Source organism: Heptranchias perlo, chromosome 39 (assembly GCF_035084215.1).
Source record: "Heptranchias perlo isolate sHepPer1 chromosome 39, sHepPer1.hap1, whole genome shotgun sequence".
Lineage (NCBI taxonomy): Eukaryota > Metazoa > Chordata > Chondrichthyes > Hexanchiformes > Hexanchidae > Heptranchias > Heptranchias perlo.
In genome coordinates this window covers 9,571,752-9,599,240 of record NC_090363.1, presented here as the reverse complement: position 1 = coordinate 9,599,240, position 27,489 = coordinate 9,571,752, and the positions used below count along the sequence as shown (strand labels likewise).

The following is a 27,489-nucleotide window of genomic DNA, read 5'->3' as shown; positions in this document are numbered from 1 at the left end:
AGGGGCTGAATGGCCTAACGTTCTATGTTTTATGTGATCTCAGACACCCACAACAACTGTAATTACAGCGGGGCAGGCAATGAGTTGCTAAGTGGAGTTAATAAACTGTGCGAGTCAGACCGGTTCCTCTGATTACTTTCCCTTCCTTGTGGGAGGCGCCGAGTGGTCCAACTCTATAAAAGTTGTAGCCGCGATTGTTCATCTCGTCCCACAGCGGCTCAGCTCAGCTTCACTGGTGAGTAATTTTGTCTTCACAAACACTGAATATTAACGCCAGATCTGTGAGCTGGAGGTTCCGTCAAAGACTGAACCAACCTTTAGCTCCGTGTAACCGCGGTAACCGGCGGGACTAACGGAGTTTAATGATATTACAGTCAAAATACTTGACTGTAATGTTGTGTAACCCTCGACCGGTGTTTCATTACAGTCAGGCGATGGTCCGATTACACAGAACTGCGAGACTCATTTCACTTAGTTTCAAACCGTTAAATAAATGTGCCACATGACTGAATGTATTTTACTGTTTTATTTACAGAGAGTCGAGAGACAAATTTTTGGACGTCAATTGTACGATCTCATTTAAAAAAAGGTAAATCAAATAATTTTTGTGTAAGGGATTCCCTGTCCGTTCTGTACGAGAGGGAGCAGGGCGGGGCCACCGGGATTCTGATTCTGGTCAGGTTATGGGACCGGGAATCTTCTGATTGGAAAAGTGACCAAACTCTGAGAGGATTGGTCAAGTTGGTCCAAACAAGCTTCTCCCGCTGGGAAAGGTTCTAAGGACAGAATTTAATAATTAGGAATAAATAAGGAATTTGTCAATTGTTTCTCACAAAGCACATCTTGTCTGTATCCAGCTATCATTTTACTGAGATGTCCTCCATAACCTGAGCCAGAGAGAGAAAGAGAGAGAAAGTCATAGAATCGTTACAGCGCAGAAAGAGGCCATTCGGCCCATCGAGCCCCTGCCCGCTCTTTGTAAGAGCAATCCAGTTAGTCCCATCCCCCCGCTCTTTCCCCATAGCCCTGCAATTTTTTTCCCTCCAAATATTTATCCAATCCCTTTTTGAAAGCCAAGATTGGATCTGCTTTCACCACCCCTTCAGGCAGTGCATTCCAGATCGTAACGACTTGCTGCGTAAAAAAGTTTTTCCTCATGTCGCCCCAAGTTAGAGAGAGAACGTCTGAGAAAGAGAGAGACGAAGAGGGAGGGAGAAAGTCAGAGAGAGGGGGAATGGGAATGTCACAGAGAGAGGGGGAATGGGAATGTCACAGAGAGAGGGGGAATGGGAATGTCACAGAGAGAGGGGGAATGGGAATGTCACAGAGAGAGGGGGAATGGGAATGTCACAGAGAGAGGGGGAATGGGAATGTCACAGAGAGAGGGGGAATGGGAATGTCACAGAGAGAGGGGGAATGGGAATGTCACAGAGAGAGGGGGAATGGGAATGTCACAGAGAGAGGGGGAATGGGAATGTCACAGAGAGAGGGGGAATGGGAATGTCACAGAGAGAGGGGGAATGGGAATGTCACAGAGAGAGGGGGAATGGGAATGTCACAGAGAGAGGGGGAATGGGAATGTCACAGAGAGAGGGGGAATGGGAATGTCACAGAGAGAGGGGGAATGGGAATGTCACAGAGAGAGGGGGAATGGGAATGTCACAGAGAGAGGGGGAATGGGAATGTCACAGAGAGAGGGGGAATGGGAATGTCACAGAGAGAGGGGGAATGGGAATGTCACAGAGAGAGGGGGAATGGGAATGTCACAGAGAGAGGGGGAATGGGAATGTCACAGAGAGAGGGGGAATGGGAATGTCACAGAGAGAGGGGGAATGGGAATGTCACAGAGAGAGGGGGAATGGGAATGTCACAGAGAGAGGGGGAATGGGAATGTCACAGAGAGAGGGGGAATGGGAATGTCACAGAGAGAGGGGGAATGGGAATGTCACAGAGAGAGGGGGAATGGGAATGTCACAGAGAGAGGGGGAATGGGAATGTCACAGAGAGAGGGGGAATGGGAATGTCACAGAGAGAGGGGGAATGGGAATGTCACAGAGAGAGGGGGAATGGGAATGTCACAGAGAGAGGGGGAATGGGAATGTCACAGAGAGAGGGGGAATGGGAATGTCACAGAGAGAGGGGGAATGGGAATGTCACAGAGAGAGGGGGAATGGGAATGTCACAGAGAGAGGGGGAATGGGAATGTCACAGAGAGAGGGGGAATGGGAATGTCACAGAGAGAGGGGGAATGGGAATGTCACAGAGAGAGGGGGAATGTCAGAGAGAGAGGGGGAATGTCAGAGAGAGAGGGGGAATGTCAGAGAGAGAGGGGGAATGTCAGAGAGAGAGGGGGAATGGGAATGTCAGAGAGAGAGGGGGAATGGGAATGTCAGAGAGAGAGGGGGAATGGGAATGTCAGAGAGAGAGGGGGAATGGGAATGTCAGAGAGAGAGGGGGAATGGGAATGTCAGAGAGAGAGAGGGGGAATGGGAATGTCAGAGAGAGAGAGGGGGAATGGGAATGTCAGAGAGAGAGAGGGGGAATGGGAATGTCAGAGAGAGAGAGGGGGAATGGGAATGTCAGAGAGAGAGAGGGGGAATGGGAATGTCAGAGAGAGAGAGGGGGAATGGGAATGTCAGAGAGAGAGGGGGAATGGGAATGTCAGAGAGAGAGGGGGAATGGGAATGTCAGAGAGAGAGGGGGAATGGGAATGTCAGAGAGAGAGGGGGAATGGGAATGTCAGAGAGAGGGAGAGAGGGGGGGAATGGGAACGTCACAGAGAGAGAGAGAGGGGGAATGGGAACGTCACAGAGAGAGAGAGAGGGAATGAGAACGTCACAGAGAGAGAGAGAGAGGGAATGAGAGAGGCATCCAGGAAGAGCCAGCATGTCAGAGAGGGAGAGAGTCGAATTTCATGAAGAGAAAGTGCCAGAGCCCCACAGGACACATCCTAGGATGGTGAAGAAGAGGGAAAATATTTCACAGTCCCTAGAAATGATGGGAGTAATTTGAACCTAACCCGCTCAACATGAAACTGACTGGATCAGCTCAGCCACTCACTTTACATCTCCATTGACTTTAAACAGATTGGGCAGGGGGTAAAACGGGTGGCTGATTGGATCCCGTCAGTTTCCCGACAGGCGGGGGTTATGTTAAAATTACCCCCATATATTTCAGCACTCCACTGAGTGAAAGTGTGTGCCAGAGGACTGGAAAGTTAACAAAAATGTCGGACCCATTTTTAAAAAGTGGAACAAAGACAGGTTATGATTCTGTGGTCGGGTAATCTTTAGAGTCTTTAATTAAGAATGAAATGGCCGCATGTCTCGATGAAGAGACAATAGTTAGAGATAATCAGCACAGATTTCAAGAGGGATGATTGTGCTTGGCAAACCTCATAGAATTCTTTGAGGAGGTAACAGACACGGTAGATGGGGGAAATGCAGTGGATGTTGTGTACATGGACTTTAAGTACACGTTTGACAAGAAGGAAAGACTTGCATTTATATAGCACTTTTCATGACCCCAAGACATCCTAAAGTGCTTTACAGCCAATTGAGTACTTTTGAAGCGAAGTCACTGTTGTAATGTAGGAAACGCGGCAGCCGATTTGTGCACAGCAAGATCCCACAAACAGCAATGTGATAATGATCAGATAATTTTTTTTACGTGATTTTGGTTGAGGGATAAATATCGATCAGGAGACCGGGAAGAACTTCCCTGCTCTTCTTCAATATAGTGCCATTGGATCTTTTACGTCTACCTGAGAGGGCAGACGGGGCCTCGGTTTAACGTCTCATTCAAAAGACAGAACCTGCGACAGTGCAGCACTCCCTCAGGACTGCACTGGGAGTGCCAGCCTGGTTAATGTGTTCAAGTCTCTTGAGTGGGACTTGAACTCACAACCTTCTGACTCAGAGGCGAGAGAGCTACCCACTGAGCCACAGCTGACGTAGGAGGGACTTTGCGCTCCGGATTTGGCCTGCAAGTCTGCAGGTTTCCCGGCACGGCCTACGGACTAGGTCTGTCAGCTTTCCCCAGTTCCCTTCTTGCCAAGTCGGACAAATCTGCAGTTCAACCCCCCCCCCCCCCCCAATACATTGGCCCTAGCTCCGCCAATGGTCTCTGACAAAAAAAACATTAATACAGCGACTGCGCTGTAAGAAGTACAAAAACCCACATTGTCTCTCCATGTGGAAATGTCCTTGTGAAGCTGGATTGTGAAACTTTCATTAACTGTTAAGACACCAAGTGATGTACACAAGTTTTCTCCACAGCAAAGTGACTGATAGTGTTGACCGTTCTCTGTGTGTTTGTACATTGATAAATGGACAAAGCTGTCTTGCGGCCACTCACTCAGGGTCCGTACTGACCGTTTGGAGCACAAAATCCAGGCTGACACGCCCAGTGTAGTACTGAGGGAGTGCTACATTGTTGGAGGTGTCGTCGTTCAGATAAGTCGTTAAACCTAGGCTCTGGCTGCCCTCTCAGGTGTACGTAAAAGACCCCATGGAGGTGATTTTAACCCCCAAGAGCAGGTGGGTTGGGGGCGGGTGGGAGTTAAAAATAGTTGTTTTTTGGGTTGCGACCGCAACCCGGCTTTATTTCCCACCGGGAATGCTTCCCAGCGGGAATGCAAAGTCCGAAAATTTTGCAGTTGTGACCCAAAAAAACCAACTATTTTCAACTCCCACCCGCCCCCAACGCGCCCGTTCTTGGGGGTTAAAATTACCCCCCATGGTACTATATTGAAGAAGAGCAGGGGAGTTCTCCCCGGTGTCCTGGCCAATATTTATCCCTCAACCAACATCAGTAAAGAACATTATCTGGTCATTATCTCGTTGCTGATTGTGGTACCTTGCTGTGGGCAAATTGGCTGCGCATTTCCTGCATTACAACAGTGACGACACTTCAAAAGAACTTCATTGACTATGGGATGGCCTGGATTCATGAACGGCATTAAATGCAAGTCTTTGTTTTTACATCTCTCCGCAGTCTCTAACGTCTAATTTTACACACAGTGAACGGAACCTATCTGCAACTTATCCTTGACTGACAGTCCCCCGGACAGAATGTGCAACTTTGTCACGGTGTACCTTGCACTGAGTGCCTTCATACAACTTATTACAGGTAAGTAGTGGTTCCTGTGGTAAAAGAGTACGTTTTCAGTTGTAAGTGTTATTTAGAGCTCTGCAGCTTTGTTCTCCCAAACTTTTCCCTCTGTACTGAGGTGGTGCTTACAGAAATATTGAATTAAAATAATATTTTAAAAATTCATTCTCGGAATATGGGCATCGTTGGAAAGGCCGCCATTTATTGCCCATCCCTAATTGCCCTTGAGAAGGTGGTGGTGAGCCGCCTTCTTGAACCGCTGCAGTCCGTGTGGTGAAGGTTCTCCCACAGTGCTGTTAGGGAGAGAGTTCTAGGATTTTAACCCAGCGACAATGAAGGAACGGCGATATATTTCCAAGTCGGGGATGGTGTGTGTGAATCGGAGGGGAATTTGGAGGTGATGGTGCTCCCATGCACCTGCTGCCCTTGTCCTTCCAGGTGGTGGAGGTCGCGAGTTTGGGAGGGGCTGCCAACGAATCCTTGGTGAGTTGCTGCAGTGCATCTTGTAGATGGTACACACTGCAGCCACTGTGCACCGGTGGTGAAGGGAGTGAATGTTTAGGGTGGTGGATGGGGTGCCAATCAAGCGGGCTGCTTTGTCCTGGATGGTGTCGTGCTTCTCGAGTGTTGTTGCAGCTGCACTCATCCAGGCAAGTGGAGAGTATTCCATCACACTCCTGACTTGTTTCTTGTAAAATGATACATCACTTTTTACGCTGCTAACTCCGTAATGAGATATCTCACCGTATTTGGCTCAAACGGTCTGTGGAATAAGTGAGGTTAAATTTCTACCGGTGTTGTTTCTGTATTTGCTGACCTCAGTCAATGTGGGGATGTGTTGTACATCTCTGCCAGTACCTGTCCGTGAATCACTCCTGGTCTTACACACCATTGGACCAGCTGTAAAAGTGAGCACACGAGCCCCCCCTGGCTGCTTACATTGGTGTCGAAGGTACTGATCGGGCTGGGACCCTCAGTCAGACCCAGCGCTTCAGCTGCTGTATCTGGGACACCGGCTAAACAACACAGGGCAAGTGTGAAGCCCCTTGTACTTTCCAGCGAGGCTCCAGAATGGCACCACCAGAAGCCACAGAGCTGTTTGACTGGGGTATGAAGAGTGAGAAAAGATTAACTTTGGGGACAGTTGTATCGCAATTCCTTAAAGTTGCATCGTTACAAAGTGATGATCAACAGTGCGGCTTTAAGCATGTTATAGTACAAAAGCAAGGAAGTTATGGTAAACCTTTATATATCACTGGTTAGCTCAGCTGCAGTACTGCATCTAATTCTGGGCACCACACTTTAGGAAGGATGTCAAGGCTTTGGAGAGGGTGCAGAGGAGATTTACCAGAATGATACCAGGAATGAGGGACTTCAGTTATGTGGAGAGACTGGAGAAGCTGGGATTGTTCTCCTTAGAGCAGACAAGGTTAAGGGGAGATTTAATAGAGGTGCTCAAAATTATGAGGCGTTTTAAGAGAGTAGAAAGGAAGAAGCTGTTTCCACTGGCAGTAGGCCTGGTAATCAGAGAACACAGATATAAGACAATTGATAAAAAATATTATGATCTGGAATGCACTGCCTGAAAGGGCGGTGGAAGCAGATTCAATAAAAACCTTTAAAAGGGAATTGGAGAAATACTTGAAAAGGAAAAAATTGCAGGGCTGTGGGGAAAGATCGGATGAGTGGGACTAATTGGATAGCTTTTTCAAAGAGCCGGCATAGGCACAATGGGCCGAATGGCCTCCTTCTGTGCTGTGTGATTCTGTGATTTATCACCTTGCCAACTTCAGGTTTACACTTTTATCATCTCCAAGTGTCAATCCAGGTGAGGTCAGGGGTTAAAACAAATTACCACAATGACAGTAGACGCAGAGTGCTAGGTAAGTAACCCAGCCACATTCGGAAAATGATGACGGCTTTAGGCCGACGAGTGCCGAGGGAGGAGAAAGGGAGTGGGACCTTGGATGGAGGAAACGCTGTCAGAAGGTGGACAAGCTAATCTCTGAATCAGTCAACGGTGTCCACAACCTGCGACGCGTGACACAGCCGCAGTACAGAGCAAGGCATTGAAAGAGCAAAATCTCCGACTGTAGTCCGTCAATGATGATGAGTGTTAAATACTGTTGAGTTAAAGGTTATCAACACATGACAGAAACTGACATCAATAAAGAGAGAGACGTAGGGGGAGAAAGAGGGAGGGAGGGAGGGAGGGAGGGAATGAGGGAGGGAGGGAATGAGGGAGGGAGGGAGGGAGGGAGGGAATGAGGGAGGGAGGGAGGGAGAGAGGGAGGGAGGGAGGGAGGGAGGGAGGGAGGGAAAGAGGGAGGGAGGGAGGGAGGGAAAGAGGGAGGGAGGGAAAGAGGGAGGGAAAGCCACACCCAAAAAGAGAGACTGAAACCCTCCCAGGTAAGGTATCATAAAGAAAGAAAGAATTTACATTAATACAACTCCTTTCACGACCTTGTCTATCGGATGAGACGTTAAACCGTCTGCCCTCTCAGGTGGATGTGAAAGATTCCACAGCACTATTTCTAAGACGAGCAGGGGAATTCTCCCCAGTGTCCTGGCCAATATTTATCCCAAACCAACATCTCTGAAAACAGAATATCTAATCATTATTACATTACTGTTTGTGGGATCTTGCTGTGCACATATTGGCCGCTGCGTTTCTTACATTACAACAATGACTGCATTTCAAAAGTATGTAATTGGCTGTAAATCTCAGCTTTTCCCCTTAAAGCTGAGATCACTCTGCACCAACACTAAACTTGCAGTGTGAACGAACTCTGAGAGCGCCTCAGGTTTAAACATGGAATAAGGTTTGCGGGTTGAATTTCCGCAGGCCCCACGCTATTTCTTGGGCCTCGCGCGCAGCGGGCGGCTTAGCGGAAAACCACGGGTGGACTGCCTGTGATTTTCCGTCCACTGACAGTAATTGATGGGAAATCATGGGATCTGCACCCAGGATTTTCCAATCACCTGCCCACTGTATGTGAGGCCTCACCCCGGTGACTCAGGGCCTGGGAAAAGTGCACCTTGTGAAAGGTTATGGATGGGAAATAAATGTTGGCCTTGCTGGCGACGCCCACATGCCATGAACGAATAAAAACAAACTCAGCCCATTTCGCAGTCGGAAGGTGCACACGTGGGTGTTACACTCCCGTCGTTGCCATAGCAACCAATCCAGCTCCAATATTGGCAGCAAACTGGTGATGATTCAAAAGAGGAAGTCTTGCTCTCAGCACATGTAACAACACTAAACACTCACTGTACACTGCTGGTATAATCACTGCCTTTATTATATCTTGTAGGGCAAGGGGATACAGTCGAAATGGAAGTTTACGCCCAGCTCGGGACCTCTGTGCAGTTCTATGGAGTGAGTGAGGATCAAAGGGGCACGGCAGAGGTTTTTCTATGGGAAATGATCAGTGGAAATGCAGAGAATGGCACCAAAATGGGAGTGCTGAAGTTTCACGCAGGGGCTAGAGAACATTCCTTAACAAACAAGTACATCGGGCGCCTCGACTTCGCATTGAATGGATCATTTATCCTTCATAATTTAACTCCGAAAGACGAGGGGCTTTACATACTTACCATCAATCTATCAAAAGTTCAATCTGTTCGGCTACGGATAATAGGTACGTTTGCCTCACCGGGTTTAAGCGTCAATGGTTTGTATTACAGCAAAATAAATGACCCCCATCCTGCTGGTTTTAGTGGTTGAATGGGCCTCAGCTGTGGAAGTTCCCAATCGGCAGTCCCGGTTTGTGCCAGGAGGGATGAAGAGGGGAATCCTGGCGGTGGAGTGTCAATTGGCTGTCACGACCCAAATTGAACTGACTGCAAAACAAAGTGGGGTGAGGGTCCGTCTTTCACTCCAGCGTCAGGTTCGGCCCTGACTTCGGACTCAGACTGTATTTATAATATAGCTGCAGTACCAGTGCAAAGCAGTTCACCCTTGACGCTAGAGTTGCAGTGTAAATGGACCTTAAAGACACTGAATTTATATGTGCTGTACCATAAATGAGAGCACTTTGTGCCAACTCTCATACGCAATATTGTTCTCCCAATAAAGGGCAAATTAGTGAATCAGTCAGGGTGATAACAGTAATTATACATTAATGCGTCAGTCTGATATCAGTAATTATACATTAATGCGTCAGTCTGATATCAGTGACAATATATCAATGCGTTAGTACAAAATCAATCTGTTATGTCAATAAACAGTTTAACCCTTTAAAATACAATGGCTTAACCCCTTTGTTAAATTAGCGGATGAAAGAATTTCATGCAAACAGATAGTGCTGAAGACTTATGCTCCAGAACTAGCCACGTCTCGAGCCAAACTGTTCCAGTACAGCTACAACACTGGCATCTACCCAACAAAGTGGAAAATTGCCCAGGCATGTCCTGTCCACAAAAAGCAGGACAAATCCAATCCGGACAATTACCGCCCCATCAGTCCACTCTCAATCATCAGCAAAGTGATGGAAGGTGTCGTCGACAGTGCTATCAAGCGGCACTTACTCACCAATTACCTGCTCACCGATGCTCAGTTTGGGTTCCGCCAGGACCACTCGGCTACAGACCTCATTACAGCCTTGGTCCAAACATGGACAAAAGAGCTGAATTCCAGAGGTGAGGTGAGAGTGACTGCCCTTGACATTAAGGCAGTATTTGACCGAGTGTGGCACCAAGGAGCCCGAGTAAAATTGAAGTCAATGGGAATCAGGGGGAAAACTCTCCAGTGGCTGGACTCATACCTAGCACAAAGGAAGATGGTAGTGGTTGTTTGGAGGCCAATCATTTCAGCCCCAGGACATTGCTGCAGGAGTTCCTCAGGGCAGTGTCCTAGGCCCAACCATCTTCAGCTGCTTCATCAATGACCTTCCCTCCATCATAAGGTCAGAAATGGGGATGTTCGCTGATGATTGCACAGTGTTCAGTTCCATTCGCAACCCCTCAGATAATGAAGCAGTCCGAGCCCGCATGCAGCGAGACCTGGACAACATCCAGGTTTGGGCTGATAAGTGGCAAGTAACATTCGCGCCAGATAAGTGCCAGGCAATGACCATCTCCAACAAGAGAGAGTCTAACCACCTCCATTGACATTCAGTGGCATTACCATCGCCAAATCCCCCACCATCAAAATCCTGGGGGTCACCAATGACCTGAAACTTAACTGGACCAGCCATATAAATACTGTGGCTACAAGAGCAGGCCAGAGGCTGGGTACTCTGCGGCGAGTGACTCACCTCCTGACTCCCCAAAGCCTTTTCACCACGTACAAGGCACAAGTCAGGAGTGTGATGGAATACTCTCCACTTGCCTGGATGAGTGCAGCTCCAACACCTAGAAGGACAAGGGCAGCAGGCACATGGGAACAACACCACCTGCACACTCCCCTTCAAGTCACACACCATCCCGACTTGGAAATATATCGCCGTTCCTTCATCGTCACTGGGTCAAAATCCTGGAATTGCCTTCCTAACAGCACTGTGGGAGAACCTTCACCACACGGACTGCAGCGGTTCAAGAAGGCGGCTCACCACCACCTTCTCAAGGACAATTCGGGATGGGCAATAAAGGCTGGCCTTGCCAGCGACGCCCACATCCCACGAACGAATAAAAAAAAAATCGGAAAACCTGAACACCTAATCTAGTGACACTCCAGTGCAATACTGAGGGAGTGCTGCATTGTCGAAGGTCCCACCTCTCGGGTGAGTCATTAAACTGAGGCCGCGTTTGCCCGCTCCAGTGGTTCAGATCCCGTCACACTTTTCAGAGAAGAGTGGGAAATGCTCCTGTTGTCAATATCCTTCCAACACCCTTAAAACCCCATTAACTGGTCATTCTTCCCATTCCCGTTTGTGAAGTAGCTACAGTCAAATTCAAGGCCACATAACAACTGTAATTTCAAAATAAACTCCTTGGGTGTGAAACACTTTGGGATGTCCTGCGGATGGAATAAGTATAAATGCAAGTCCTTTCTTCACATGTTTGCTGCTACATCGCACGGTGAGATTTCATTGTAAATGACGATTGTAATCTCACAGTTTATTGATCGGTATCTTTCCCCCTTCAGATGCGTTGTCAAAAGCTTCCATATTATTCAACTCCAGCTCCCTCCATTCCACCATTCAGCTCACCTGTGATGTCTTTGGAAATCCTCATGTGTATCAATGGCAGAAAGGTGGAGGGGAAATCTCGCAGAATCACCGGCTAATAAATGGGAACAGAAGCCTCATTATCCCAGATGCTACAAAGGACGACTGTGGAACGTTTACCTGCGTTGCAATCAATCCCATCAGCTCCATCCAGGCAAATTACACCTTAACTTTTCCTGGTAAGGTTGATTTATGGATGACACCTTGAGGGTAAATTTGGCGACGCCTTTTGCCATTGGTAGCCCCTCGAGTGCAGCCTGTGCAAATCAGCACTGCAGCAGAGAAGGCTAAGAGGAGGCTTAATGGGGTTTTAAAAATAAATTATAAAGGGTTTTGATGGAGTGAAGAAGGAAAGACTGTTTCCTCTGGCTGGGGAGTCAGTGAGAAGGGATCACCAATTGTCGCTCAGAGCGTGGGGAAGAGTGGTTGGGAGAAATTCCTTTACACAGAGGGTTATTGGGGCACGGAATGCTTTGTCACAAGGAGAGGTTGTAGCAGAGACCATCGCATCTTTTAAGGGCGATCCAATTGATTTACTATGTCGCAATTTCTAAATATTTACACGTTGCAGTCCATTGACGTTCCAAGTCACGCTCCGAGAGCTCCCACCTACAGATCCTTTTCCTTTCTCTAGTGTCCTCTCCTCTCCTGAGAACACTGACCCATGTGAGCTACAGTTCCATGGGACTTGATCTAATGGCTTCTAAACGTGGGAGCCTCGACAGTGAGTGTCAGCAGGGTATTTGGAGTTGGATGGCATTGTAGTCACCGCTAACTGACATCAATACGCGGGCAGTGCTCCAGCGGTGCTCGCTTGATAGTGATCGGGAGTGAGAAACCTGACTGCTTTTCCACTCCCTCGCCCAGGGCCACTGAGACCAATTATCACATCTTGACCACCGCTGTGGCTGAGATCGGCCGACTGTACGCAGGCTCTCCACCTCTGGTCAAATAGCCTGCCAGAATCTACTGCCCAGGGTCGTACATTAAAAACGGCAACTTGGACAAACTGCCCGGTGCCCTGTCCCCTTCAAACTGTTCCCAACAGGGAGTCAGTCCCTACAGAGGAAGAGAATGGGCAGGGAAAAGAGTTATCAATACTTGGGGGTGCGAAAAGGAATTTATACCATGTTCTCACCCCCGAGGTATTTGCGTGATGGAACATGCGTCACATTAAACCATTAAAGAAAGAGACATCAAGGGAGATTTACCGCTTTGGTGCACTTGGTGCATCCTGAGAGGACATAACGGATTAAAATTAATGGTGAAAATGGTCTTCGACGGGAGCACAAATCGGGCGATGGCATATGAACCTCCCGTTTTACACTCCAGCTGACTTTCTTTTCCATCGACTGAAATGGAATCATGGGAATGCCTGCAACAAATCTGGGCTTGATATCACTGCTCACGTCAACTCCTTCCTTAGATGTCAGACGTGGCTCAGTGGTGGGACTCTTGCCTCAGACCCAAAAGGCTCAAGTCCCACTCAAGACTTGAGGAGGTAATCCGGGCAGACACTTCAGTGCATTACTGAGGGAGTGCTGCCCTGTCGGAGGTGCCGACTTTCGGATGAGATGTTAAACTGAGGCCCCATCCGCCCTCTCAGGTGGACGTAAAAGATCCCATGGCCACTATTTCGAAGAAGAGCAGGGGAGTTCTCCCCGGTGTCCTGACCAATATTTATCCCTCAACCAACAACATTAAAACAGATGATCTGGTCATTATCGCAGTGATGTTTGTGGGAGCTTGCTGTGCGCAAATTGGCTGCTGCGTTTGTTATATTGCAATGACTACACTTCAAAAGTAGTGGCTGTAAAGTACTTTGGGACATCCTGAGGTCATGAGAGGCACTATATAAATGGAAGTTCTTTCTTTAGGTAAATTCACCGAGGCCTTCTCATGGTAACATGAATTGACTGAATTTTTATATTTCTGTGGGCGACACTGACAAAGGCCGCATATGTTGGCCATTCTTAGCTATCAGTGGCTTGCTAGGCCACTTCAGGGGGCATGAAGATTCAACCACATAGTCTGGGCCTAGAGCCACATGTAGGACAGACCGGGTGGGGTTGAGACATTCCCTTCCCTGAAGGGCGTTAGTGAAACAGTTGAGCTCTTACGACAATCAGCAGCTTTGATGGTCATTTTTTCTGGTGCCCTGTTATATATTCTGTTGTTTGAAATGTCTTTTTTTAATTGCAGGCATTCCACAGGAGGAGATTGTAATCCTTGATGCATCGATCGTAGGACTGATTTTTTCTGCAATTTCTTTCATCGGTTTAATCCTTCTGTGCTGCTTAGCGAAAGAATCCAACCAAGGTCTCTGTCATAAGTCTAATTTACACTTAAATATTAATTCAGAAATATAGGCACCTCTTTTAGTTAATGTTGACTAATTTCAAACTTTTAACAAAAACATGTGCTTTATGTAAAGTGTTCGGAAAGAAACAAGAACTAACCAACATCACCCCCTCTCTTCGTCCTGTAGGGTGACGTCCAGCTACATTTCTGCATCATTGTGAAGTGGACTCCACCTCACAGTGACACAGAAGAGCTGGTATGATTCTGGAGTCACCTCTGACCTGACTTCAAAGGGACTTTCGGGAGACACGCCCTTCAGAGGGGCCGCTCCCACTTCACTTGTGTTTGACACTGCATGCAGTCTAACTCCAGTGTACTCCCAAAGTGGGTTTATAAAGTGGTTGGGGGTTGGGGGACGGGCCTCCCTTGGACCACTTGGAGGGGGGGCCTTCCATGGACCAGGTGGAGGGGGGGCTTCCCTTGGCCCTGGTTGGGGAGGAAGGGGCTTCCCTTGGACCAGGTAGGGGGGGGGAACCTCCCTTGGACCAGGTTCGGGGACCTCCCTTGGACCAGATAGAGGGAGGCATCCCTTGGACCAGGGTTGGGGGGAGGGCACCTCCCTTGGACCGGGTGGAGGGGGGCTTCCCTTGGACCAGGTAGAGGGGGGAGTGCCTCCCTTGGACCGGGTGGAGGGGGGGGGCCTCCCTTTGACTGGGTGGAGGGGGGGCCTCCCTTAGACCTGGTGCAGGGGGGTTTCCCTTGGATCTGATGTGTGGTTTCCCTTATACCTGGTGGTAGAGGGCTCCCTTGGACCTACTGTGGGGGTTTTCCTTGGACCTGGTGGTAGGGGCTTCCTTGGACCTTGTTCAAGGGTTACCATTGGACCTCCTGGGCACCCTCTACCCTTATCCAAGATGTATGTTTTATGTTCTGAGCATTTGGACAGTTCTGCCTGCACCCTCAGAGCATTGAAAGGTTTCCCTCCAGGAGCAGACCTGTGCCCAATGCCCGTAAGCACCCGGGCACAGAGTTCTGCCCTTGTCCTCGCCATCAGAACAGACTTCACAGCCAAGCAGTATAACTTGGATACTGCAGCTGAGAATCAGTACTATAGCTACTGGCCTCACATTGGTTGCAACAAAGTCCTCGAGATCATTAGAGTGATATAGCAGGGCTGTTTTTACAGTGCACAATGCCAGAGGGGAGCCTCACCCACTGGTCATGTACATGGAGAATTGTTGGCAGTGTGCCCGCCATTTCCCGATATGCCTGACCTGCGGGTGAGGTGCCCCGCTGATAGCGCATGTTATAAAATCGGCCCGAGAAGTGCTTCTGACCCAGAAGATGCGTTGTTTGGGGCTCTCACTGGAGTCACTCCTGGTGCGAGTGAGCTCATGGACCTCTTTCACCCTACCGCTCTAAAGTGTGTTCCATTGCTGATCGGTTGGGTTGTCCCATGACTGCGATGCCCAGTATCGCCTGCAGCCTGTCCAACCCAGAGACCATCACTGTTACCTGGAACCCTCTGTCCATTACTGTAAGTGTAATGCACCTTCTCATATGTAGATCTGTTGTAAATGTGGGCAACGGTGGATTGCAAACAACTTTAATGTTCTTGTTAATTTCTCTAGCACCTCTGAGGCAACCCAAACTTTTGTTTCTGGGCCTGTTGAGCAGCAACACTCTGTCTCTTGTTGCCATCTTCATTGCTCTCACTTCCTGGATTGTAGTTAAAGGTACGTGTGCAAATAATATTCTTTATTTACGTGAAAATGATCAGTTCAGACGAGGCGAGCCAGCACTCAGCAGGTTAATTGGAAAAGAATGAGTAGCTCAGTCAATGGATAGTGAGTTGCTTTATATAGACACCAATACCTGTAGTCCCGGCCCCCACAACCCACAGCAAGGTGAAAGTAAGCCTGTTGAATTTTGTTAGACTGGTACTGATGATATCTTAATGTCAGCACATACATGCCTAGGTAGTTCATTGTCGCTGGGTTAGTATCCTGGAATTCCCTACCCCGCACCACCGTGAGAGCACCATCAGAACAAGGATGGCAGTGGTTCAAGTACAAGGCCCACCACCACCTTCTCAGGGCGAAATGGGGAATAAATGCAGCCTTGCCAGTGTCGCCCACATCCCAAGAACAAATATCTAAAATATGTAAGCCAGTGTTCTGCACTGGTATTAGTGCATTGCATTAGTTTAATCTCCCATTAAATACTGTGTAGATTAACAACCACTATTGTATCGTTGGTACAGGTGCTACTTCTGTGCCTGTGGCTGCTTTATGCACTGTGTCTGTCCTGCTGATTTTGGCTGTGACTGAAACCATCGCTATTTGGAACTTGGGCTGTCCATGTGTTTGGACATTCCTAAAAAAGACAGGTAAAGAGCAGTTCCCTTAACGTCTGAAATTTCCAATCTTAAAAGTGAAACTACAACTTCTAAATCATCGCATCATCTGCCTTTGACAGGTTTTCGAGCTTTAATTGACTTATCTGGCATGATGAGTTCCTTTATTGTGATGGTCATCTCAATCGTTATCCTGTTGGAAGAAATTCAGCAAAACAGTGAGTTTACTGAAGGCACTTCATTACTCTTCATAACACTCCAATGACCTGCATTCACTTCTAAGTAATCAGAATGTTCTCAGTGAGTTGCTGCTGTGAATAACTGAGCCATATAGGATAGGAAGGCCCAGGCTTCAGGCCTGGCCTGTGTTGAATGAGCAAATCTCAAAAGGGGCAGTGGCAGGTGGGCTACAATTGACGTTACCTAGGGTAAGATTAGCTGGATTCTCACTCCTGGGGGGTGATTTTAACCCCAAAGAACTGGTGGGTTGGGGGCGGGCGGACTTTGCATTCCCAGTGGGAAGCCTGTACTTTTACACGCCCGAGTTAAACCCGGAAATAAAGCCGGGTTGCGGTCGCGACCCAAAAAACAACAATTTTCAACTCCCACCCGCCCCCAACCCACCTGTTCTTGGGGGTTAAAATCACCCCCCTGATGGCCATCCAATTGCACTCTGAGGGGACAATTTTAATCCAACCCGCCCCTCGGGAAACTGACAAGATTGGGAGCAATGCTGGTTTACACCCCACCCAATTTTACTCTTCAGTGAAGCCAAAATTGTGCCGGGTGTGAATCTGGAATTCCAGTTTCTCGCCCAGCCAGTTGGGTTAAAATCACCCTCTCTGTGTGGGGTCGTTGTGTGAGAACAGGTTAATCGGGGTCAGTACTTCAAGCTAAGCCAGGATAAGAGATGAAGGAGCTTGATTAAAACTGGTCGCCAAGGCTCCTTCGACAGCACCTTCCAAACCCGCGACCTCTACCACCTAGAAGGACAAGAGCAGCAGGCACATGGGAACAACACCATCTGCACGTTCCCCTCTAAGTCACACACCATCCCGACTTAGAAATATATCGCCGTTCCTTCATCGTCGCTGGGTCAAAATCCTGGAACTCCCTTCCTAACAGCACTGTGGGAGAACCTTCACCACACGGACTGCAGCGGTTCAAGAAGGCAGCTCACCACCACCTTCTCAAGGGCAATTAGGGATGGGCAATAAATGCTGGTCTCGCCAGCGACGCCCACATCCCATGAACGAATAAAAAAAAAAGAGAGTTTCGGATAAATGTCAGGAAGCGTTCTTCCCACAAAGCGTGATTGGTCCCTGGAATGGTCTTTAAGGTAGGACAGTGGGAGCAGACACCTCACACTCAGTCAGGAGTCAGTTAGAAGGAGTGTTACGGGATTGTAGTTCTTTTGTCTGGGTGAATGAGCAAAAATGGGCCAAATGCCCTCCCTTGTCAGTATTGATCTTGTGATCATAAATATTCCAGCACAGAAACAGTTCATTTGGCTCATCAAGCCTGCATTGGTAGTTTTTTCCACATGGTCCAGCTAGTTTAATCCCACTCTCCTGCTTGCTCCCTTCAGTATTCCCTTTTTTTGAAGCAACTGTCTAATTTCCTTCTAAAATAATTTAAAGATTCATCTTCCACAATGGTTTCTGTCAGAGAATTTCACATTCTCCTCATCTTCTGCCTAAAAGAATTTTTGTTTAACTTCCCTGTCACACTTTTTATGATTACTTTATACTTGTGTTTTCTCAAAGCCATGTCACTGATCTGGAAAGCCATCTTTCACTATTCATAATACTTCAAAGTTTTGAAGACCTCAATCAGGTCACCCCTTAACCTTCACAACTCTGGTGAATTGTCTCTTCATAAAGGTAACTCCTCATCCCTGGTAACATACTAAGTGAATCTGTGCTGCAGATTTTCAATTGCTTTGATATCCTACCTTCCACGGTGATCTCTTGAATGGCGCACCAGTGAACATTGTCTATTTTTTTTCTGTGTAAACTTAAAGAAGGATTCTCTTATCGAGCTGCCATTATAAACCTACTTTGTGTAGGAATTTCCTTCAACTTTAGACACAGAGGAAAACATTTCCCAATGTGTGTTAAATAGGAGTCGTTTGTGAATTAAAGAATGAACTTGCATTTATATAGCGTCTTTCATGACCTCAGGACATCCCAAAGTGCTTTACAGCCAATGAAGTACTTTTGAAATGTTGTCACCGTTGTAATGTAGGACACACAGCAGCCAATTTGTGCACAGCAAGATCCCACAAACAGCAATGTGATAATGACCAGATAATCTGTTTTGTAAGTGTTAGTTAGAATCATAGAAAGCTTACAGCATGGAAGGAGGCCATTCGGCCCATCGAGTCCTTGCCCTCTATGAAAGGGCAATCCAGCTAGTCCCATTCCCCCACCCTATTGCCGTAGCCCTGCAAATTTTTTCCTTTCAAGTACTTATCCAGTTCCCTTTTGAAGGCCGTGATTGAATCTGCCTCCACCATCCCCCTCGGGCAGTGCATTCCAGATCCTAACCACTCGCTGTGTGAAAAAGTTTTTCCTCATGTCACCTTTGGTTCTTTCGCCAATCACCTTAAATCTATGTCCTCTGGTTCTTGACCCTTCAGCCAATGGAAACAGTTTTTCTTTATCTACTCTGGTCTAGACCCTTCGTGATTTTGAATACCTCTATCAAATCTCCTCTCAACCTTCTCTGTTCCAAGGAGAACAACCCCAGCTTCTCCAGTCTATCCATGTAAAAAAAAGTCCCTCATCCCTGGAATCATTCCAGTAAATCTCTTCTGCACCCTCTCTAAGGCCTTCATATCTTTCCTAAAGTGCAGTGCCCAGAACTGGACAAAATACTCCAGATGTGACCAAACCAGTGTTTTATAAAGGTTCATCATGACTTCCTTGCTTTTGTACTCTATGCCTCTATTTATAAAGACCAGGATGCTTTTATAACCGCTTTCTCAACCTGCCCTTCCACCTTCAATGATTTGTGCACATATACCCCCAGATCTCCCTGTTCCTGTACGCCTTTTAGAATTGTGCACTTTAGTTTATATTGCCTCTCATTCATCCTACCGAAATGTATCACTTCGAATTTTTCTGTGTTAAATTTCATCGGCCACATGTCCGCCCATGCCACTAGCCTGTCTATGTCCTCTTGAAGTCTATCACTATCCTCCTCACTGTTCACAACACTTCCAAGTTTTGTGTCATCTGCAAATTTGGAAATTGTGCCCTGTACACCCAAGTCCAAGCCATTAATATATATCAAGAAAAGCAGTGGTCCTAATACCGACCTCTGGGGAACACCACTGTACACCTCCCTCCAGTCCAAAAAACAGCTGTTCACCACTACTCTGTTTCCTGTTACTAAGCCAATTCTGCATCCATGCTGCTACTGCCCCTTCCATTCCATGGGCTTCAATCTTGATGACAAGCCTATTATGTGGCACTTTATCAAACACCTTTTGGAAGTCCACATACACCACTTCAACTGCATTGCCCTCATCCATCCTCTTTGTTACTTCATCAATAAACTCTATCAAGTTAGCTAGACGGGATTTGCCTTTAACAAATCTGTGCTGGCTTTCCCTAATCAATCCACACTTGTTCAAGTGACTGCTAATTCTGTCCTGGATTATCCTTTCGAAAAGTTTCCCCACCACTGAGGTTAAACTGACTGGCCTGTAGTTATTGGGTTTATCCTTACACCCTTTTTTGAACAAGGGAGTAACATTTGCAATTCTCCAGTACTCTGGCACCACCCCTCTATCTAAGGATGATTGGAAGCAATTTCCAGCCTTACTTCCCTCAACAACCTAGGATGCATACCATCCGGACCAAGTGACTTATCTACTTTAAGTACAGCTAGCCTTTCTAGTGCCTCCTCTTTATCAACTATTAGCCCATCCAATATCTCAACTACATCTTCCTTTACTGAGACTCTGGCAGCATCTTCTTTCTTGGTAAAGACAGATGCAAGGTACTCATTTAGTACCTCAGCCATCCCCTCTGCATCCAAGCATAGATCTCCTTTTTGGTCCCTAATCAGCCCCATCCCTCCTCTTACTACCCATTTATTGTTAACATGCCTATAGAAGACTTTTGGATTCCCTTTTATATTGGCCACCAAACTATTCTCATATTCTCTCTTTGCCCCTCTTATTTCCTTTTTCACTTCCCCTCTCAACTTTCTGTATTCAGCAAGGTTCTCACTTGTGTTATCAACATTAGATCTGTCATATGCTCCTTTTTTTTCTGCTTCATCTTACTCTCTATCTCTTTTGTCATCCAGGGAGCTCTGGTTTTAGTTGCCCTACCTTTCTCCCTCATGAGAATGTACCTAGACTGTACCCGAACCATCTCCTCCTTAAAGGCCGCCCATTGTTCAATTACAGTTTTGCCTGCCAATCTTTGATTCCAATTTACCCGGGCCAGATCTGTTCTCATCCCATTGAAATTGGCTGTCCTCCAATTGAGTATTTTTACTTTAGAGTGGTCCGTGTCCTTTTCCATAACTATTCTAAACCTTATGATACTATGATCGCTGTTCCCTAAATGTTCCCCCACTGACACTTGACCCACCTCATTCCCCAGAACAAAATCCAGCATCGCCTCCTTCCTCGTTGGGCTGGAAACGTACAGGTCAAGAAAGTTCTCCTGAACACACTTCAAAAATTCCTCCCCCTTTTCCCTTTATGTTATTACTATCCCAGTCTATATTAGGATAGTTGAAGTCCCCTGTTATCACTACTCTATGGCTTTTGCACCTCTCTGTAATTTCCCTGCAAATTTGCTCCTTTATATCCTCCCCATTAGTTGGTGGCCTATAGAATACACCCAGTAGTGTAATGGCACCTCTATTGTTTCTTAACTCTAACCAAATAGATTCTGTCCATGACCCCTCCAGGACATCATCTCTCTCTGGCACTGCAATATTCTCCTTAATCAATACTGCCACCCCCCCTTCTTTCTTTCCTGAACACCTTGTATCCAGGAATATTTAGTACCCAATCCTGCCCTTTTTTGAGCCAGGTCTCTGTTACCATTGAGGGATAAACATTGGCCAGGATATCAGGAGAACTCCCCTGCTCTTCTTTCAAATAGTGCTGTGGGATCTTTTAGATCCACATGAGAGGGCAGACAGGGCCTTGGTTTAACGTCTCATCCAAAAGACAGCACTTCTTTCAGTTCTACACTGAAGTGTCAGCCTAGATTTTGTGCTTAAGTATCTGGAGTGGGGTTTGAACCCACAACCTTCTGACGCAGAGGCGAGCATGCTACCATATGAGCCACAGCTGACAATGAATGTAACAGGAAGGATTTACTGAAGGAGGAAAGACATTAAAAGAACTGCCTCTGATCATAGACAATGAGGATGATTTTCCTCCTCAGTGCTGGGAGTAAGAGCTTGGCCGACAGATGTACTTACCGTGAATTGAGGCATTAGCTGCTCACAGTTTTCCTTCTTTTAAAATGAATGGGCTGTCGATCGTGAGCAGCTAGTGCCTGAATCTGTGGTGAATGTACCTCCCACACCAAGCTCTTACACCCTGTGCTGAAGAGGAGACTCTGCCCTGAGGTGTTTAAGTTGGAAGCACTCTTGCCTCTGAGTCAGAAGATTGTGGGTTCAAGCCTCACTCTAGAGCACAAGATCCAGGCTGACACTCCACTGCAGTACTGATGGAATGCTGCACTGTCAGAGGGTAAACTGAGGCCCTGTCTGCCCTCTCAGGTGGATGTAAAAGATAGCATGGCACTATTTTGAAGAAGAGCAGGGGGAGTTCTCCTTGGTGTCTTGGCCAACATTTATCCCTCAACCTACATCACTAAAACAGATTACCTGGTCATTGCTGTTTGTGGGAGCTTGCTGTGCGCAAATTGGCTGCTGCGTTTCCTGCATTAGAGCAGTGACAACGCTTCGAAAAAATACTTTGTTAGCTGTAAAGCACTTTGATACGTCCTTGAGGTCATGAAAGGTGCTATATAAATGCAAGTTGTTCTTTCTTTTATATTATGTCCAATTCTGGCCTCTTGTGCATCCCCGATTTCCATCGCTCCACCATTGGCAGCCGTGCCTTCAATGCCTAGCCCCTAAGGTCCGGAATTCCCTCCCTAAACCTTTCTGCCTCTCTATCTCTCTCTCCTCCTTTAAGATGCTCCTTAAAACCTGGTCACCTGGCCTAATATCACCTTATGTGGCTCGGTGTTAAATTTTATTTGATAGCGTTCCTGTGAAGCGCCTTCAGATGTTTTGCTACATCAAAGGCACTACATAAATGCAAGTTGTTGTATTTACTCAACAGATTCACTGTTGTACTTTTTCAGGTCAAGGTTGTCACATCACCATCTTAACCTGGAACATATTGATCGCGTTATTCATCGTCTGTGTTATGATCTTTGCCATCTCCTTTGCAATATGGCGCTGTAAGTATCAAATGCTTCCAAGCGTTCAGCAGTTCGATCACTTTCTAATGAATTCAGTTATAGTGAAAGCTTTAACCAGTGACACCACTTTCCCTTTTAAAAAAGGAACAGTTACAAAGAAATCTCATGAATATGTTACCCTTTCTGTCCCTCCATATACGCACAATGTCATTGTTTGTAAAATAAGGGCTGAAAACGTAGGTGGTTTGTACTGGCTTGGGAATGTTATTGAGTACAATGATATGAGTGAGCAGATCCTTGTGGGGGCCCTTATAGAAGTGAATGAGATACCTAATGGGTTCCCAAAGCTCTCCACCAATGGGGCTTTCCTCGTAGATTAAATGATAGAAATTCATTGCTCTGATTAGTCAACAAATCCATTATCATTGTAACCTGCGACTACCAGGATGGTCGAAGGCAAATAAATGGATCTTGGTCCTTTTTCATCTAGCAATTCCTATCATCCGAGAGAAAGTGAACCTGGAACAATCCTTTGAGATGCAGGTTCTGGGTTGTGGAGGGAAAATTTAGGAGAGACGTCAGGAAGTATTTCATTCCACGCAGGCTAATCAACAGCTGGAACCGTTACCAGGAAGGGGTGGGTGTTTTGAGGCCAGGACACTGGATTCTTGTAAGAAACTACTGGATGCTGGAATGGGAAGATGGTAGGGATGTAGGATTCTGGGAGGATCAGGTCAAATGGGCTGAGGATATTTTCCATCTGTAACCCCTCTTGTGACAACACACACACACACACACACACACACACACACAGTGTAAGTTTGCACGTTTGCAAACCCAGGGGGAGGGAGGAACCTCACCCACTGGGAGCAGGTATCAGAAATTGGGAAATGAGCTCATGCGTGTTTGTCCACCCATTAATTTTAAATGTTTGGTCGATGTGCATCTCCACTGGGAGCATGGATTCAAAAGATGACCCTGTCAATCGAAATGAGAGGGCAGATTTTCTACCAGTTGGAGCCTCAAGCTCTGGGAGCAGATATGAAATGAGAGGGAACGTTTTCTGTTTTGGCTCTCAATCCATGCTGGGAGTCTGTATCCGGGCCCTGCGCTCTCTGATCCAGGAATTTCTATACAGCTAAAATCACAGGCCAGGTGTGTACAATTTCCTGATATGCACCGAATGAAAAATCTCCCCGAGGTTATTTGTAGGACCAGACTGGTAAAGTGACTTTCTCCATTGATGGTTCAACCCTTTCCCACTGTCGGCACCTATACCTTCTCCAAGCTGGTTAACCAGAGATACCAGTGAGGAGGATGCAAAGAGGCTGCAAAGGGATATAGACAGGTTAAGTGAGTGGGCGAGAAGGTGGCGGATGGAGCATAATGTGGGGAAATGTGAAATTATCTACTTTGGTAGGAAGAATAGAAAAGCAGAATATTTTTTAAAAGGTGAGAGATTAAGAAATGTTGGTAGTCGGAGGGATTTGGGTGTCCTTGTACACAAATCACAGAAAGTTAACATGCAGGTACAGCAAGCAATTAGGAAGGCAAACGGTATGTTGGATTTTATTGCAAGGGGGTTGGAGTATAAGAGTAAGGAGGTCTTGCTGCAATTATATAGGGTTTTGGTGAGACCACACCTGGAGTACTGTGTACAGTTTTGGTCTCCTTATCTAAGGAAGGATATACTTGCCTTTGACGGGGTGTAACAAAGGTTCACTAGATTGATTCCTGGGATGAGAGGGTTGCCCTATGAGGAGAGATTGAGTAGAATGGGCCTCTACTCTCGGAGTTTAGAAGAATGAGAGGTGATCTCATTGAAAGATATAAAATTCTTAAAGGCTTGACAGGGTAGACGCTGAGAGGTTGTTTCCCCTGGCTGGAGAGTCTAGAACTAAGGGCTTAGTCTTAAGATAAGAGGTTGGCCATTTAGGACTGAGATGAGGAAAAATTTCTTCACTCAGAGGGTTGTGAATCTTTGGAATTCTCTACCCCAGAGGGCTGTGGATGCTCAGTCATTGAGTATATTCAAGACTGGGATCGATAGATATTTGGACACTAAGGGAATGAAGGGATATGGGGGTTAGGGCGGGAAAGTGGAGTTGAGGTGGAAGATCAGCCATGATCTTATTAAGTGGCAGAGCAGGTCGAGGGGCCGTGTGGCCTACTCCTGCTCTTACTTCTTATGTTCTTCTACATCAGCACTTACTGTTCAAATACAACTGTGGGAAAAACACACAGAAATGTACCAAAAATACTAAACAAATCAGAGACCATTGTAATTTCTTAAAGGGGCTGATGGTGAGACAGACTCACCCTGTAACAATATTCCATATCAAGTGTCCGGACTTTATAAAGGATCATTTTATTCATTATAGGCAAAGATGAAGATACAAACAGTGACGCAAATAATCAACAAGCAGAGCAGGTATTTTATTATTATTAATATTAATATGCATTTCTACAGGTTTTTTTGGACAGGCTGGTTTAAAATGGGTTTATAATGTCACTGACACAGAGAGACCAGAGGGAATCGTCTCACTGTGTTTATAATGTCACTGACACACAGAGACCAGAGGGAATCTTCCCACTGTGTTTATAATGTCACTGATACACACAGAGACCAGAGGGAATCTTCCCACTGTGTTTATAATGTCACTGATACACAGAGAGAGACCAGAGGGAATCATGGCCTCTGGGGTAATTTCTGTGAGTGTACATGATTTGTTTGTTGGATTTAATTTAGTGTGCGATATCTGTTATTGTTCACTTCTGTGTCGAGACATGTCAGCCATTTAATTTATGGACATTTACAATCATTAGGATGTTTTCTCCCAGTTTGTAGCTGGTTCATCAGATTGTTGTCTGCTTTTGTCTTCCCTTTTTGGATCATTGTCTTTGTCCATAAGACCATAAGAGATAGGAGCAGGAGCAGGCCATTCGGCCCCTCGAGCCTGCTCCACCATTTAATGAGATCATGGCTGATCTGATTTTTACCTCAACTCCCCTTTCCTGCGCTTTCCCCATATCCTTTGACTCCCACGCTGATCAAAAATGTGTCTAACTCAGCCTTGAATGTATTCAATGACTCAGCCTCCACAGATTTTTGGGTAAAGAATTCCAAAGATTCACGACCCTCTGGGAGAAGAAATTCCTCCTCATTTCCATCTTAAACAGGCAACCCCTTATTCTGAGACTATGCCCCCTAGTTTTAGATTCCCCCAAGAGGGGTAACATCCTCTCAGCATCTACCCTATCGAGTCCCCTCAGAATCTTGTATGTTTCAATAAGATCTCCTCTCATTCTTCTAAACTCCAATGAGTATAGACCCAACCTGTTCAATCTTTCCTCATAAGACAACCCTTCCATACCCGGAATCAACCTAGTGAACCTTCTCTGAACTGCCTCCAATGCAAGTATGTCCTTCCTTAAATAAGGGCACCAGAACTGTACGCAGTACTCCAGGTGTGGTCTCACCAGCACCCTGTACGGTTGTAGCATGACTTCCCTGCTTTTATACTCCATCCCCCTAGAAATATAGGCCAATATTCCATTTGCCTTCTGGATTACCTGCTGCACCTGTATGTTGACTTTTTGTGTTTCATGTACGAGGACACCCAGATCCCTCTGTACCGCAGCATTTTGTAGTATTTCTCCATTCAAATAATATTTTGCTTTTTTATTTTTCCTCCCAAAGTGAATGACTTCACATTTTCCCACATTATATTCCATCTGCCAAATTTTTGCCCATTCACTTAACCTGTCAATATCCCTTTGCAGACACTTTGTATCCTCATCGCAACTTGCTTTTCCACCTATCTTTGTATCATCAGCAAATTTGTCCACAAGACACTCTGTTCCTTCATCCAAGTCATTGATATATATTGTAAATAGTTGAGGCCCCAGCACTGAGCCCTGCGGCACCCCACTAGTTACAGATTGCCATTTTGAAAATGACCCTTTTATCCCGATTCTTTGTTTTCTGTTAGTTGGCCAATCCTCTATCCATGCCAGTATATTACCCCCAACGCCATGAGCTCTTATCTTGTGCAGTAATCTTTTATGTGGCACCTTATCGAATACCTTTTGGAAATCCAAATATACTGCATCCATTGGTTCCCCTTTATCCACCCTTACCGTTACTTCCTCAAAGAACTCTAATAAATTTGTCAGACATGATTTCCCCTTCATACAATCAAGGAGAGTCAACATGATTTTATTATGAGTCTCCAAATGTCCTGCTACTACTTCCTTAATAATGGATTCTGGCATTTTCCCAATGACAGATGTTAGGCTAACTGGTCTATAGTTACCTGCTTTCTTACTCACTCCCTTCTTGAATAGGGGTGTTACGTTTGTGGTTTTCCAATCCGCTGGGACCTTTCCAGAATCTAGTGAATTCTGGAAGGTTACAACCAATGTATCCACTATCTCTGTAGCCACTTCCTTTAAGACCCTCAGATGCAAGCCATCATGTCCAGGGGACTTGTCAGCCTTTGGACCCATTAGTTTACCTAATACTTTTTCTCGGGTGATGATGACTGTTTTTAGTTCCTCCTTCCCCTTTGCCCCTTGATTTTCTACTATTATTGGTATGTTTAATTAGTGTCTTCTACTGTGAAGACAGATACAAAATATCTGTTCAATTCCTCTGCCATTTCCTTGTTCTCCATTATTATTTCCCCAGTCTCATCCTCTAAGGGACCAATGTTTACTTTAGCTGCCGCCTTCCTTTTTATATACTTGAAGAAGCTTTTACTGTCAGTTTTTATATTTATTGCTAGTTTACTCTCATAATTTATTTTCTCCTTCTTTATTATTCTTTTAGTCATCCTTTGCTGGTTTTTAAAGTTTTCCCAATCTTCGGGCTTACCAGTAATCTTTGTCCATTTCGCTATCTGTCTGTCTCTCTGTCTGTCCAGTGTTTGTATGTGAATGTTTGGTCATTGCATATAACAAATATACTTTATTTATTTTAGAATAACGGAGAATTGCAACAATTGAATGGTATCATCAGATCAGATCAGCCCTCTTAAAATGGCCACGACAGCGGTTATTCTCCAACTTGTCACTGCCAGTGAAAAGTCTTGGCCTTCAAAGGGGTAAATTGGAATTGTCTTCACTATTTCTGCAG

At 46.2% G+C, this 27,489-nt stretch overlaps 1 protein-coding gene across 1 annotated transcript; it reads left to right on the top strand.

Annotated features, from left to right (window-relative positions):
* The first annotated feature begins 158 nt into the window (after positions 1-158).
* Positions 159-27,418, top strand: LOC137304993 (carcinoembryonic antigen-related cell adhesion molecule 1-like). The gene is made up of 12 exons (XM_067973767.1): positions 159-235; positions 536-589; positions 5,022-5,130; positions 8,427-8,753; positions 11,201-11,461; positions 13,485-13,601; positions 15,215-15,319; positions 15,847-15,972; positions 16,062-16,157; positions 22,293-22,391; positions 24,734-24,783; positions 27,335-27,418. The coding sequence occupies exons 3-12, from the start codon at positions 5,073-5,075 to the stop codon at positions 27,389-27,391; spliced, it is 1,296 nt and encodes a 431-aa protein (XP_067829868.1). The 5' UTR covers positions 159-235; positions 536-589; positions 5,022-5,072; the 3' UTR covers positions 27,392-27,418.
* The last annotated feature ends 71 nt before the right edge of the window (positions 27,419-27,489 follow it).